The following is a 13305-nucleotide window of genomic DNA, read 5'->3' as shown; positions in this document are numbered from 1 at the left end:
TTAAGAGATCTCCACACCCGGCTTGTACAATATTTGCTCATTATCCTTTTTAGCTCTGTCAAGTTGGATCATTGCTAGACAACCATTTCCAAGTCTTGCCATAGATTTTCAAGCAGATGACAAGCATACCCATAACACGATGCGGCCACCACTATGAAAATATGGAGAGTGGTACTCGGTAATGTGTTGTATTGGATTTGTCCCAAACATAACACTTTGCATTCAGAACAAAAAAGTGAATTGCTTTGCCACATTTTTTGCAATATTACTTTAGTGCCTTGTTGAAACAGGAAGACCATGCAACTTCTGTCACTGAATTTTATTTAGGCTTGCCATTACAAACGGTTTGAATACTTATTGACTCAAGACATTTCAGCTTTAAATTTGTAAAAGTGTTTTTAAACAATTCCACTGAAATTATAGGGGATTGTGTGTAGGCCAGTGGCCCCCCAAAAAAATCTAAATGTAATTCATTTTAATTTCCGGCTGTAACACTACAAGATGTGGAAAAAGTCAAGGGGTGTGAATAGTTTCTGAAGGCACTGTAATGTTTATGTTCTGAGGTAAGAATGGAATGGAAGTGATAGGTCTAGCTAAGCTAACTAGCATCATCTGAAACCGAGCCATTGAGAAGCATCACATGCGCTGACTACAACAGGCGTAGACTTTACCGTGAAATGCTTACTTGCGCGCTAGGACTGGGCGATATGGCCAAAATATTATCACAGTATTTAATTTTTTTTAATATATTTTTTTAAAGACGGTATTTTTTTGTTTTTGAGTACTAAAAGTTCAACATTTGCTTTGAGTAGTGAGTGATCCCAGGGTGCTTTATGAGTAGTGATCCCAGGGTGCTTTATGAGTAGTGATCCCAGGGGGCTTTATGAGTAGGGAGGAGTGATCCCAGGGTGCTTTATGAGTAGGGAGGAGTGATCCCAGGGTGCTTTATGAGTAGGGAGGAGTGATCCCAGGGTGCTTTATGAGTAGGGAGGAGTGATCCCAGGGTGCTTTATGAGGAGTGATCCCAGGGTGCTTTATGAGTAGGGAGGAGTGATCCCAGGGTGCTTTATGAGTAAGGAGGAGAGATCCCAGGGTGCTTTATGAGTAGGGAGGAGTGATCCCAGGGTGCTTTATGAGTAGTGATCCCAGGGTGCTTTATGAGTAGGGAGGAGTGATCCCAGGGTGCTCTATGAGGAGGGAGGAGTGATCCCAGGGTGCTTTATGAGTAGGGAGGAGTGATCCCAGGGTGCTTTGAGTAGTGATCCCAGGGTGCTTTATGACCAGGGATGTTCTCTGTTTAGTGAGTCCACCAGATCAGAGGCAGTAGATAAGAGAACATCCCTGGTTGACAAGTGCGTGAATTGGACCATTTTCCTGTCCTGCTAATCATTCAAAATGTAACGAGTACTTTTGGGTGTCAGGGAAAATGTACGGAGTAAAAAAATACATTATTTTCTTTAGGAATGTAGTGAAGTAAAAGTTGTCAAATATAAAAGTCGTAAAGTACAGATACTCCCAACAAAACTACTTAAGTAGTACTTGGAAGTATTTTTACTTAAGTACTTTACACCACTGCTCAGTAGAGAGAATTTCCACACTGCCATGTCGGGCTGCACAATATGGGCAAATCATCTAGGACTTATTTTTAACTAAATGTTGCAATTGAGATTTGACTTGTGAATTAGAGCCAAACTGTTGGAATCATGGAATCAATAGAATGACTATTCTAATTCTATAGTTAGAATATAATAGTGGGCATTTTGAATACAGTGTTTGAGATGACGACGAGTTAAAATGCCAGGGAGGACTTATTGTGACAGGGTAGGAACTAAAGTGTTTCCTAGGGGACCCAATAAGCTTTGGCTACATTGCACGTTTTCTCTTAGCTACTTCGTGTAGCTAACATATTCTTGCTTTGCATATTCCTCTGATTTAGAAGATACTGTTGCACAAACGACATGCTGATTTAGGTCTACACCATCACTGGTATTGTCAGACTGTATTAGCTTGCTACGTTTGCTCTTACTCAGTACATTTATTAGCTAGCTAGCTATTAGCATTAGAGGCTAACAAGATTTAGGGCAACTTGCTAAGAAACGACAAACTAGCTGTTTGCTGATGTAAGAGACACAAACTAGTGTCATTATAGAACACTAGTGGATTTATATTAAGAAGCAAAGTGAAAACAACATTGTTGTATGTGCTGCATTGACCATGCAGGCTGAGCGCAAGTGTCTCGTGGTCGAGGAACATCAAATGCGCTCCTTGAGTGACAGGGAGCGTGGCTAGGTCTGTGTGGAAAGTTGTATGGAGAGAAAGAGCAGAGCGAGAGAGAACTCTAGTAGAGTAGCAAAGTAAACTATAAAAAATGACATTACACCTGGTGTATCACATTTAACAAACCAAACATTAAAATACCGGTATAGAAGGTAAAGTAAAAACCCAAACCGGTCCCTGCATCAGTACGTCATAAAATATGGTATACCGCCCAGGCCTATTCAGGATTATTATTACCTATTACACGCCCTTTCCCATCAATGCAGTGTTTTAAAAAGTAATACATTTGCTATATAGAAATAGGTAATAGTAACACAATAACAAGGTTATATACAAGGAGTACCGGTACAGATTCAATGTGCAGGGGTACCAGGTAATTGAGGTAGTATCTACATGTAGGTAGGGGGTAAAAGCGACCTCTGTGAGTTTTATGATCAGATGATGTGGTGATATTTGATGAACCAAATGCTATGCTCTTTTCTTCTCTCTATTTGGAAATGTCTTAACCCAATAGATATGCATCAACATCAAGCAAAATGTTGTCATTAGATTGTCCGAGATAACAACATTTGAAATGTTAACTAATGCCTAGCGTGCATTACACTGCTTTCTGATACCTCTGGATCATCGTACAGGGTTCAGCTATTACGGCAGCCATTTTGGAGCCTGAGCTACTTTACAGTTGCTCTCTATAGGCCCTAATGCATTTACAGGGGCATGATATTAACGATGGCCCGGGGCCTGTAAACGTGTGCTGTGCCAGTGGATCTCGTTGGTCGCTGGCCCATACGGACCGGTAACTTCTCAGTGCATTCTGTCACTCCAGTTCAACATTTACCTGCTCTGTCGTAGTCTACCGTGGGAAAACCATTGAAAGCCACACGTAAAAACGACATGATCCAGACCCTAGGCCAAACTATTGGGCAGTGGACAGCTGCTGTATCCCGGACCTAGTCTGGGTTAGTCCCAGACTCTTTATGCATTCCTCTAATAACTTGTCACGGAGAGAGTTGGTGGTGATTTTCAAGGGGCTTTCTATGGTAATGTTACTCAGTCACTGTCCTAACCCTGTCGACTCCAGGCAAGTTGGATCCAAACCAACACCCTTTCTAGTAACCTTTCATGGTGCCATTTGCATCTGACATTTGGCTAGTACCTTTTTAGTTTCGTTACGATGCATAGGATTATAAATGAGTCAGTCAGGAACCTTTTGTGGGACCTACTGTTGCCTGGCCCGAAACGAGTTAAACTACTGCTAGTGCTGCTGCAGGTGATTGGCTGCTCTACTCTGGGCCTATCCCTAGTCATGTGAGATGGGCAGGTGGACATTTTTGTAAATCTATGATCTGAACTGAAGGCGAAAACGCTGTGAGGGTTTACAGTGGAAGGAGAGGGTTTATTTTACGCACATTAAACTTTGAACCGGCAACGATCAATGGGCCCACTATATATAGAGGGGGAAAAAATAAGTTTGATGCTCTAATAAAGTTATTTGTGATAGATGCGGAGAGGGTTTGACAGGCCCGACGGAGAGGGTTTGACAGGCCCGGCGGAGAGGGTTTGACAGGCCCGGCGGAGAGGGTTTGACAGGCCCGGCGGAGAGGGTTTGACAGGCCCGGCGGAGAGGGTTTGACAGGCCCGACGGGGAGGGTCTGACAGGCCCGGCGGAGAGGGTTTGACAGGCCCGACGGGGAGGGTTTGACAGGCCCGGCGGGGAGGGTCTGACAGGCCCGACGGAGAGGGTTTGACAGGCCCGGCGTAGAGGGTTTGACAGGCCCGGCGGAGAGGGTTTGACAGGCCCGGCGGAGAGGGTTTGACAGGCCCGGCGGAGAGGGTTTGACAGGCCCGGCGGAGAGGGTTTGACAGGCCCGACGGAGAGGGTCTGACAGGCCCGACGGAGAGGGTCTGACAGGCCCGACGGAGAGGGTCTGACAGGCCCGACGGAGAGGGTCTGACAGGCCCGACGGGGAGGGTCTGACAGGCCCGACGGGGAGGGTCTGACAGGCCCGACGGGGAGGGTCTGACAGGCCCGACGGGGAGGGTCTGACAGGCCCGACGGGGAGGGTCTGACAGGCCCGACGGGGAGGGTTTGACAGGCCCGACGGGGAGGGTCTGACAGGCCCGACGGAGAGGGTTTGACAGGCCCGGCGGAGAGGGTTTGACAGGCCCGACGGGGAGGGTCTGACAGGCCTGACTTTGGTCATGTCTACACTTGACACTTACATGCAGCTTCTGCTATCAGAATACGAAGATGACATTTGAAAAGACTGGTCTAGACGCACAAAAGTCACTTCGTGGTCCGATTGTGTTCAGATCTGTCTGACCACCCCCCCCCCAAGTCTCAATAAAATGTATGTTTTGGGACCGAGAGGCCCCTTTATATTATAACGTTGGAGGAAATACTTTACTAGCGTGTGAGGAATGTGTTTGCCTTAAATGCTAGCTAATATTTATAAAGATGTTTTTTTTTTTACTAGAGTTATGCTAACCTGTTTGCAGTGCCTTTAGCGTTGCTTGCTAGCTTGTTGGCTTGCTGGCTTGTTGGCTTGCTAGCTTGTTGGCTTGCTAGCTTGTTGGCTGGCTAGCTTGTTGGCTGGCTAGCTTGTTGGCTAGCTACAGAGGTTACCTTGCTAGTTCGCTACAGTAGTTAGCTACTTCCATCAGTTGTTTTATCATATTTTGCCTGTCCACAGTTTTGTAGAATGCATACTGGCATTTGAATATAGCGCTGGAAAAGAGAATCCAGACACACTGTGGACCCGGTAGACACATCTAAATAATAGATGCATAATGCGTTCGGAATTCCACGATCAGAACTCTATGATCGTGGAATTCTAAAGCTTAATGAACTCAAGTCTAGACACGCCTGACTGGGAGGGGTTTAACACGCCTGACTGGGAGGGGTTTAACACGCCTGACTTGGTCAGGTGTAAAGAGACATGAAATTACTGTTTGCTTCCCAAATGGAACCATATTCCCTAGATAGTGCACTACTTTTGACCAGAGCCCTATTGTCCCTGGTCAAAAGTAGTGTACTACATAGGGAACAGTGTGCCATTTTGGGATTCAGACTGTGTTTAGGTAGATGATTCAACTGAGGCCCTGGCAGCAGTATGGAGTGGCTGAGAGAGGCCGGAGGGAGGAGTGTCGTTGTGTTGTTGTAGGTCTCTCTAGGCCTACAGAGAGACGTGCAACAACACTAGTTGTTTAGGTAGATGATCCCCACAGGATGTCTGTTCTGTGTCTAGGCTATAGAGAGATGAAGACTGTTTGCGTAGGCACTAGACTGCAGATCACAGGGATAATTAGTAGGTTTGTGTTCAGAACAACAGACTATACACGGAGTATACCCCCCCTGCCCTCAGAACAGCCTCAATTTGTCGGGGCGTGGACTGTACAAGGTGTCGAACGAACTCTCTACATACACACATTACACACCTGTCAGAATAAAGGAAACATTTGAGATGATGAGGGATACAAAGTATACTAAACATTCAAATCACCTTCCTAATATTGAGTCAGAACAGCTTCAATTCGTTGGGGCATGGGACTCTAAGGTGTCAACAGGGATGCTGGCCCATGTTGACTCCAATACTTCCCACAGTTGTCAAGTTGGCTGGATGTCCTTTAGGTGGTGGAACATTCTTGATACACACGGGAAACTGTTGAGTGTGAAAAACCCAGCTGCGTTGGAGTTCTTGACACAGACCGGTACCCTGGCACCTACTACCATACCCCGTTCAAAGGCACATAAATATTTTGTCTTGCCCATTTCAGCCTCTTCTTAAAAAATGTTTTATTTAACCAGGTAGGCCAGTTGAGAACAAGTTCTCACTGCGACCTGGCCAAGATAAGGCAAAGCAGTGCGACACAAACAACAACAGAGTTACACATGGAATAAACAACCGTACAGTCAATAACACAATAGAACATCTGTATACAGTGTTTGCAAATGAAGTAAGGAGGTACGGCAATACATAGGCTTACACGAGTGATATATGTGCAAGTAGAAATACTGGTGTGCAAAAGAGCACAAAAACAAATATGGGGATGAGGTAGGTAGGTAGTTGGTTGGATGGGCTATTTACAGATGGGCTGTGTACAGCTGCAGCGGCCGGTAAGCTGCTCTGACAGCTGACGCTTAAAGTTACTGAGGGAGATGTAAGTTTCAGTCATTGGCAGCAGAGAACTGGAAGGAAAGGCGGCCGAAGGAGGTGTTGGCTTTGGGGGTGACCAGTGACATATACCTGCTGCAGCGCATGCTACGGTTGGGTGTTGCTATGGTGACCAGTGAGCTGAGATAAGGCGGAGCTTTACCTAGCAAAGACTTATAGATGACCTGTAACCAGTGGGTTTGGCGACAAATATGTAGCGCGGACCAGCCAACGAGAGCATACAGGTCGCAGTGGTGGGTAGTATACAGGGCTTTTGTGACAAAACGGATGGCACTGTGATAGACTGCATCCAATTTGCTGAGTAGAGTGTTTGAGGCTATTTTGTAAATGACATCTCCAAAGTCAAGGATCGGTAGGATGGTCAGTTTTACGAGGGAATGTTTGGCAGCATGAGTGAAGGATGCTTTGTTGTGAAATAGGAAGCCAATTCTAGATTTAAATTTGGATTGGAGATGCTTAATGTGAGTCTGGAAGGAGAGTTTACAGTCCTAGCCAGACACCTCGGTATTTATAGTTGTCCACATATTCAAAGTCAGAACCGTCCAGAGTAGTGATGCGAGTGGAGGCAGCAATTGGTTAAAAAAACATGCATTTCATTTTACTAGCATTTTTAAGAGCAGTTGGAGGCCATGGAAGGAGTGTTGTATGGTGTTGGAAGTTCATTTGGAGGTTAGTTACCACAGTGTCCAAAAAAGGGCCAGATGTATACAGAATGGTGTCGTCTGTGTAGAGGTGGATCAGGGAATCACCCGCAGCAAGAGCGACATCATTGATGATGTATACAGAGAAAAGAGTCAGCCAGAGAATTGAATCCTGTGGCACCCCCATAAAGACTGCCAGAGGTCTGGACAACAGGCCCTCCGATTTGACAAACTGAACTCTATCAGAGAAATAGTTGGTGAACCAGGCGAGGCAGTCATTTGAGAAACCAAGGCTGTTGAGCCTGCTGATAAGAATGCGGCGATTGACAGATTCGAAAGCCTTGGCCAGGTTGATGAATACGGCTGCACAGTAATGTCTCTTATCGATGGCGGTTATGATATCATTTAGTACCTTGAGCGTGGCTGAGGTGCACCCATGACCAGCTCGGAAACCATATTGTAGAGCGGAGAAGGTACGGTGGGATTCGAAATGTTCGGTGATCTGTTTGTTCACTTGGCTTTCGAAGACTTTAGAAAGGCAGGGCAGGATGGATATAGATCTGTAACAGTTTGGGTCTAGAGGCAGGGCAGGATGGATATAGGTCTGTACAGTTTGGGTCTAGAGGCAGGGCAGGATGGATATAGATCTGTAACAGTTTGGGTCTAGAGGCAGGGCAGGATGGATATAGGTCTGTACAGTTTGGGTCTAGAGGCAGGGCAGGATGGATATAGATCTGTAACAGTTTGGGTCTAGAGGCAGGGCAGGATGGATATAGGTCTGTAACAGTTTGGGTCTAGAGGCAGGACAGGATGGATATAGATCTGTAACAGTGTGGGTCTAGAGGCAGGGCAGGATGGATATAGGTCTGTAACAGTGTGGGTCTAGAGGCAGGGCAGGATGGATATAGATCTGTACAGTTTGGGTCTAGAGGCAGGGCAGGATGGATATAGGTCTGTACAGTTTGGGTCTAGAGGCAGGGCAGGATGGATATAGATCTGTAACAGTGTGGGTCTAGGGTGTCTCCCCCTTTGACGAGTGGGATGACCGCGGCCGCTTTCCAATCTTTAGGAATCTGATCAATCATGGATTGTGTTATGGCACACATACACAATCCATGTCTCAAGGCTTAAAAATCCTTCTTTAACCTGTCTCCTCCCCTACATCTACACTGATTTTGAAATGTGACATGAATACGGGTTCTTAGCTTTGCTCTGCTCAGTCTAGGTCATGGAAAGAGCAAGTGTTCCTAATGTTTTGTCCACTCTGAGTATATAGCATGAGCTCAAACCACAGTCTCGCTGTAGCAGAGCTCAAAACGCAGGTAGGCCGTAACGATGCGTCGCGACAAAATAGATTCTTTAAGACTCATTTCACTGTATAAGAACGCACCTAAATCTGTAAATGAATCAATCCAAATGCCTAGTTAAATAAGAATAAATAAATAAATACTATCCTTCAAGATACAGTGCCAAATACAAAGCCTCCGGGTATTACTAAACATTCCTAACCCAGAACTCCTAATAGTTTGTCAGTTAGGCCTAGTTGTCAGGTGTAGGCAAATTAGAAACTGTAATACTAAAACACGATGTCACCAATTTACACACCTCATCCTCTCACCTCATCTGAATAGGGTTAGTCTTTTTTTTTTTTTCCCCCTCCCCTGGGCTTTATCTAGGTCACCACACCCACCACTCGCCCTGGTCTAAAGTGTTCTGCATGTTTACTCCACACAGTTGTAGCTTCACTGGGGTCAGTTCTAATCACTGTAGGGGGGTCGTGGTGGTGCCAGTGATAATTTACCGGTTGTAGAAATAAAGAAAACCATAGAATCATAAATGCATACCCTAGATCCATATGAATTGTTATAGGATGATCTCTAAGGTGTCAGTCAGTTTCCTCCATGAACATCTCCTTTGCTGCCACACCAACTCACCATGCCTGTCCTGTCCTGTCTTGGCTAGCCGGACGGGCCAGGTCCTCAACCTGGTGCACGCTCTCAAACACAGAACGCTGAGCTGGTGGTGGTGGGGATTACGTAGAACAGTTGGTCGCAGAAGCTTGGTGTGTGTGTGTTTTCCTGTCCCCCTGTCAGTCCAAACCTCGCTGGAGACCTCCCCCCTCCCTGCTAAAGCTCCCCCCCCTGTGACTCTCTCATTGCAGGCTGACAAACGAGCACACCACAATGCACTGGAGCGCAAGCGTAGGGATCACATCAAAGACAGCTTTCACAGCCTGCGAGATTCCGTGCCCGCCTTGCAAGGGGAAAAGGTTGGTAGAGAGGTAAAAACCCAAATCTCTTAGGGAGGGGAGTGTTTTGCTGTGTGCATCCAGAGCCATGTATTTCAAGTTGGGACACTTTATTTATTAAAAAAATAAATATATACATTTCTAGATGTTCAGTTGCGTATCATTGTTTAAATATTCCGCACGCAGTGTTAATGGGGTTCTGACATGGCTGTTATAGAATGTTGTAGTGTCATGTTAATGGGGTTCTAAAATGGCTGTTATAGAATGTTGTAGTGTCATGTTAATGGGGTTCTAACATGGCTGTTATAGAATGTTGTAGTGTCATGTTAATGAGGTTCTAACATGGCTGCTATATAATGTTGTAGTGTCATGTTAATGGGGTTCTAAAATGGCTGCTATAGAATGTTGTAGTGTCATGTTAATGGGGTTCTAAAATGGCTGCTATAGAATGTTGTAGTGTCATGTTAATGGGGTTCTAAAATGGCTGCTATAGAATGTTGTAGTTTCATGTTAATGGGGTTCTAACATGGCTGCTATAGAATGTTGTAGTTTCATGTAAATTGGGTTCTAACATGACTGCTATAGAATGTTGTAGTGTCATGTTAATGGGGTTCTAACATGGCTGCTATAGAATGTTGTAGTGTCATGTTAATGGGGTTCTAACATTGCTGTTATAGAATGTTGTAGTGTCATGTTAATAGGGTTCTAACATGGCTGCTATAGAATGTTGTAGTGTCATGTTAATGCATCATCATTTTCATTCTGGACATTCTATTCCTCATGTAATGCATTGTCTTGCATCAGGTGGCGTCACTCCTACGCGACGCTCGTCCCTCAACAGGGACCAGTGCAGGCGGAATCGTCGCGCTGTCTGACGTAAGACTGCCATGTAATGTTGATGGGGAGCTTACATGGCTGCTATAGAATGTTGTAGTGTCATGTTAATGGGGTTCTAACATGGCTGTTATAGAATGTTGTAGTGTCATGTTAATGGGGTTCTAACATGGCTGTTATAGAATGTTGTAGTGTCATGTTAATGGGGTTCTAACATGGCTGCTATAGAATGTTGTAGTGTCATGTTAATGGGGTTCTAAAATGGCTGTTATAGAATGTTGTAGTGTCATGTTGATGGGGTTCTGACATGGCTGCTATAGAATGTTGTAGTGTCATGTTAATGGGGTTCTAAAATGGCTGTTATAGAATGTTGTAGTGTCATGTTAATGGGGTTCTAACATGGCTGCTATAGAATGTTGTAGTGTCATGTTGATGGGGTTCTGACATGGCTGTTATAGAACGTTGTAGTGTCATGTTAATGGAGTTCTAACATGGCTGCTATAGAATGTTGTAGTGTCATGTTAATGCTTCATAATGCAGAAGCCTTACACTCTAAGTACATGGCTCTGGGTGTGTCCTGTTATTGACGTTCTGAGTGAATGAGATGGGAGGGGGATAGGGGTATGTAATTGCATTGCAATGTGTTGATGTGATATGTATGTTTGATGTAATGTTGCTGTACTTCATATTTGAAAGGTAATGCCACGGATAATATAGCTACTTCAATGTATTCAATAGATGGGTAGTTATGACATGGAAGAGGGAGGGAATGGAGAGTGGAGGAGAAGAGAGCGTGCAACCCAGACATGTGTACTAACCAGAAACACTGGGACACAGGCTAGTGTCAGGAAGTTGTGTGCAAACCTTTAGCTTTTTCCTGTTTTGACATCTCTGACATAGAGGGCTGTTTTTATTTTCAAACAAACCAACTAACAAGACCCCCCCCCCCCCCCCCCCCCCCCCCCCCAAACACTGGTGTATCATAACACTATGGTTGCTTGGTAACCAAGATTGCTTTCGGACAGGAGGGCGAATAGAAGTGATGGAACTGCTAGCTATTGCAGATGGCTGTTGGCGAGTTAGTCATGTACAAGGTAGACCCAGCCAAATTACATTGTCGTGATCGTACAAAATTGGGTCGCTTCCTGTTTACAGATGCAAGTAGTGCCTCAAGGGCTTATATTTTGAGTGCCAATCCTTTCAGCCTGGACTATTTTATTATTATTTTTAAACAAACAAAAAATGTTTTTGTTGATGCAGAGACTGAAGAAAAAGCATAACATTTCACTGGCACCTTTTTTTTTTGGTTCATATATTAAACAATTAATCATATTTTTATTTGTCTCGTTGTTATTCGTATGGGTGTGAGGTAGAAACACAATATACACGAAAGTATGTGGACACACCTTCAAATTACTGTATTCGGCTATTTCAGTTTATCAAATTTCTGCCCTGCTAGAGCTGCCCCGGTCAACTAAGTGCTGTTATTATGAAGTGGAAACTTCTAGGAGCAACAACGGCTCAGCCCCGAAGTGGTAGGCCACCCAAGGTCACAGAGTGGGACTGCGTAGCGAGTCGAAAAATGGTCTCCTCGGGTTGCAACACTCACTACCGAGTTCCAAACTGTTCGGAAATGGCCGAGCAGCCGCACACAAGCTTAAGATCACCATGCGCAATGCCAAGTGTCGGCTGGAATGGTGTAATGATTGCCGCCATTGGGACTCTGGAGCAGTGGAACTGGAGTGATGAATCACACTTCACCATCTGGCAGTCCGACAGACAAATCTGTTTTTGGCGGATGCCAGGAGAACGCTACCTACCCCAATGCATAGTACCAACTGTAAAGTTTGGTGGAGGAGGAATAATGGTCAGGGGCTGTTTTTCATGGTTCGGGTTAGGCCCCTTAGTTCCAGTGAAGGGAAATCGTAACGCTACAGCACACAATGACATTTTAAACAATTCTGTGCTTCCATGTTTGGGGAAGGCCCTTTCCTGTTTCAGCATGACAGTGCCCCCGTGCAGAAAGCGAGATCCATACAGAAATGGTTTGTCGAGATCGGTGTGGACGAACTTGACTGGCCTGCACAGAGCCCTGACCTCGCCTCCATCGAACACCTTTGATGAATTGGAACGCCAACTGCGAGCCAGGCCTAATTGCCCAACATCAGTGTAGGACCTCACTAATGCTCTTGTGGCTGAATGGAAGCAAGTCCACGCAGCAATGTTCCATCATCTAGTGGAAAGCCTTCCCAGAAGAGTGGAGGCTGTTAAATCAGCAAAGGGGGGACCAACTCCATATAATATCCTGTGATTTTGGAATGAGACAAGCAGGTGTCCACATACTTTTGGTCATGTAGTCCATGTCCATATAAGTAGGGTGTAAGTGACTAGGCAACAGGATAAACCGTAACAGCGGTGTATCTGATGAGTCCATGATAGGTTCTTAGTGATGTGCACACAGAGTAACTTGAAGCTCCCAACCTGCTCCACTACAGCCCCGTGGATGGGGGCGTGCTCAGTTTCCTGTAGTTCACGATTTGTTCCTTTGTCTTGTTGACGTTGAAGAGGTTGGCACCACGCTGCCGGTTCTCTGACCTCCTCCCTGTAGGCTCTCGTCGTCGGTGATCAGGCCTACCACGATTGTTGCCTGCAAACTTAATGATGGCGTTTGAGTCGTGCATGGCCACTTAGTTGTGGGTGAACTGGGTGTACAGGAGGGGACTAAGCACACCCCTCCAAGTTGCCCCCGTGTTGAGCATCAGCCTGGTGGTTGTGCTGTTGCCTACCCTCACCACCTGGAGGCGGCCCATCAGGAAGTCCAGGATCAAGTTGCAGAGGGATGTTTTTAGTCCCAGGGTCCTTAGCTTTTGGATGAGCTTGGATGGCACTATGGTGTTGAACGCTGAGCTGTTGTCAATGAACAGCATTCTCACGTAGGTATTCATTTTGTCTAGGTGGATGAGGACAATGTGGACTGAAATAAAGATTGCATCATCTGTGGATCTGTTGGGGCTGATATGCTAATAGGAGTGGGTCCAGGGTGTCTGGGATGATGGTGTTGATGTGAGCCTTTCAAAGAATTTCATGGTTACTGATGTGAGTGCTATGGGGCGATAGTCATTTAGACAGG

The 13305-nt window shown here is 45.4% G+C and overlaps 1 protein-coding gene across 9 annotated transcripts in view; it reads left to right on the top strand.

Moving 5' to 3' along the window:
• Window positions 1-13305, top strand: part of LOC110529304 (protein max) — a 28824-nt gene that overhangs the window by 2424 nt on the left and 13095 nt on the right. For 3 of the 9 annotated variants that reach the window (XR_005052766.1, XM_021611424.2, XM_036984643.1), the window contains 2 exons: window positions 9255-9374; window positions 10146-10217. Coding sequence is in view for 8 of the 9 variants with exons in the window: in XM_021611424.2 (XP_021467099.2) it covers window positions 9255-9374; window positions 10146-10217 (192 nt within the window). In the remaining variant the exon portion in view is untranslated. The remainder of the gene's footprint in view (window positions 1-9254; window positions 9375-10145; window positions 10218-13305) is intronic. The other 6 variants (XM_021611425.2, XM_036984644.1, XM_021611427.2 and 3 more) reach the window with 3 other exon arrangements.

Source organism: Oncorhynchus mykiss, chromosome 8, assembly GCF_013265735.2.
Source record: "Oncorhynchus mykiss isolate Arlee chromosome 8, USDA_OmykA_1.1, whole genome shotgun sequence".
Taxonomy (NCBI): Eukaryota; Metazoa; Chordata; class Actinopteri; order Salmoniformes; family Salmonidae; genus Oncorhynchus; species Oncorhynchus mykiss.
The sequence above is the reverse complement of the archived record's forward strand: the minus strand, read 5'-3'. Positions and strand labels throughout refer to the sequence as shown.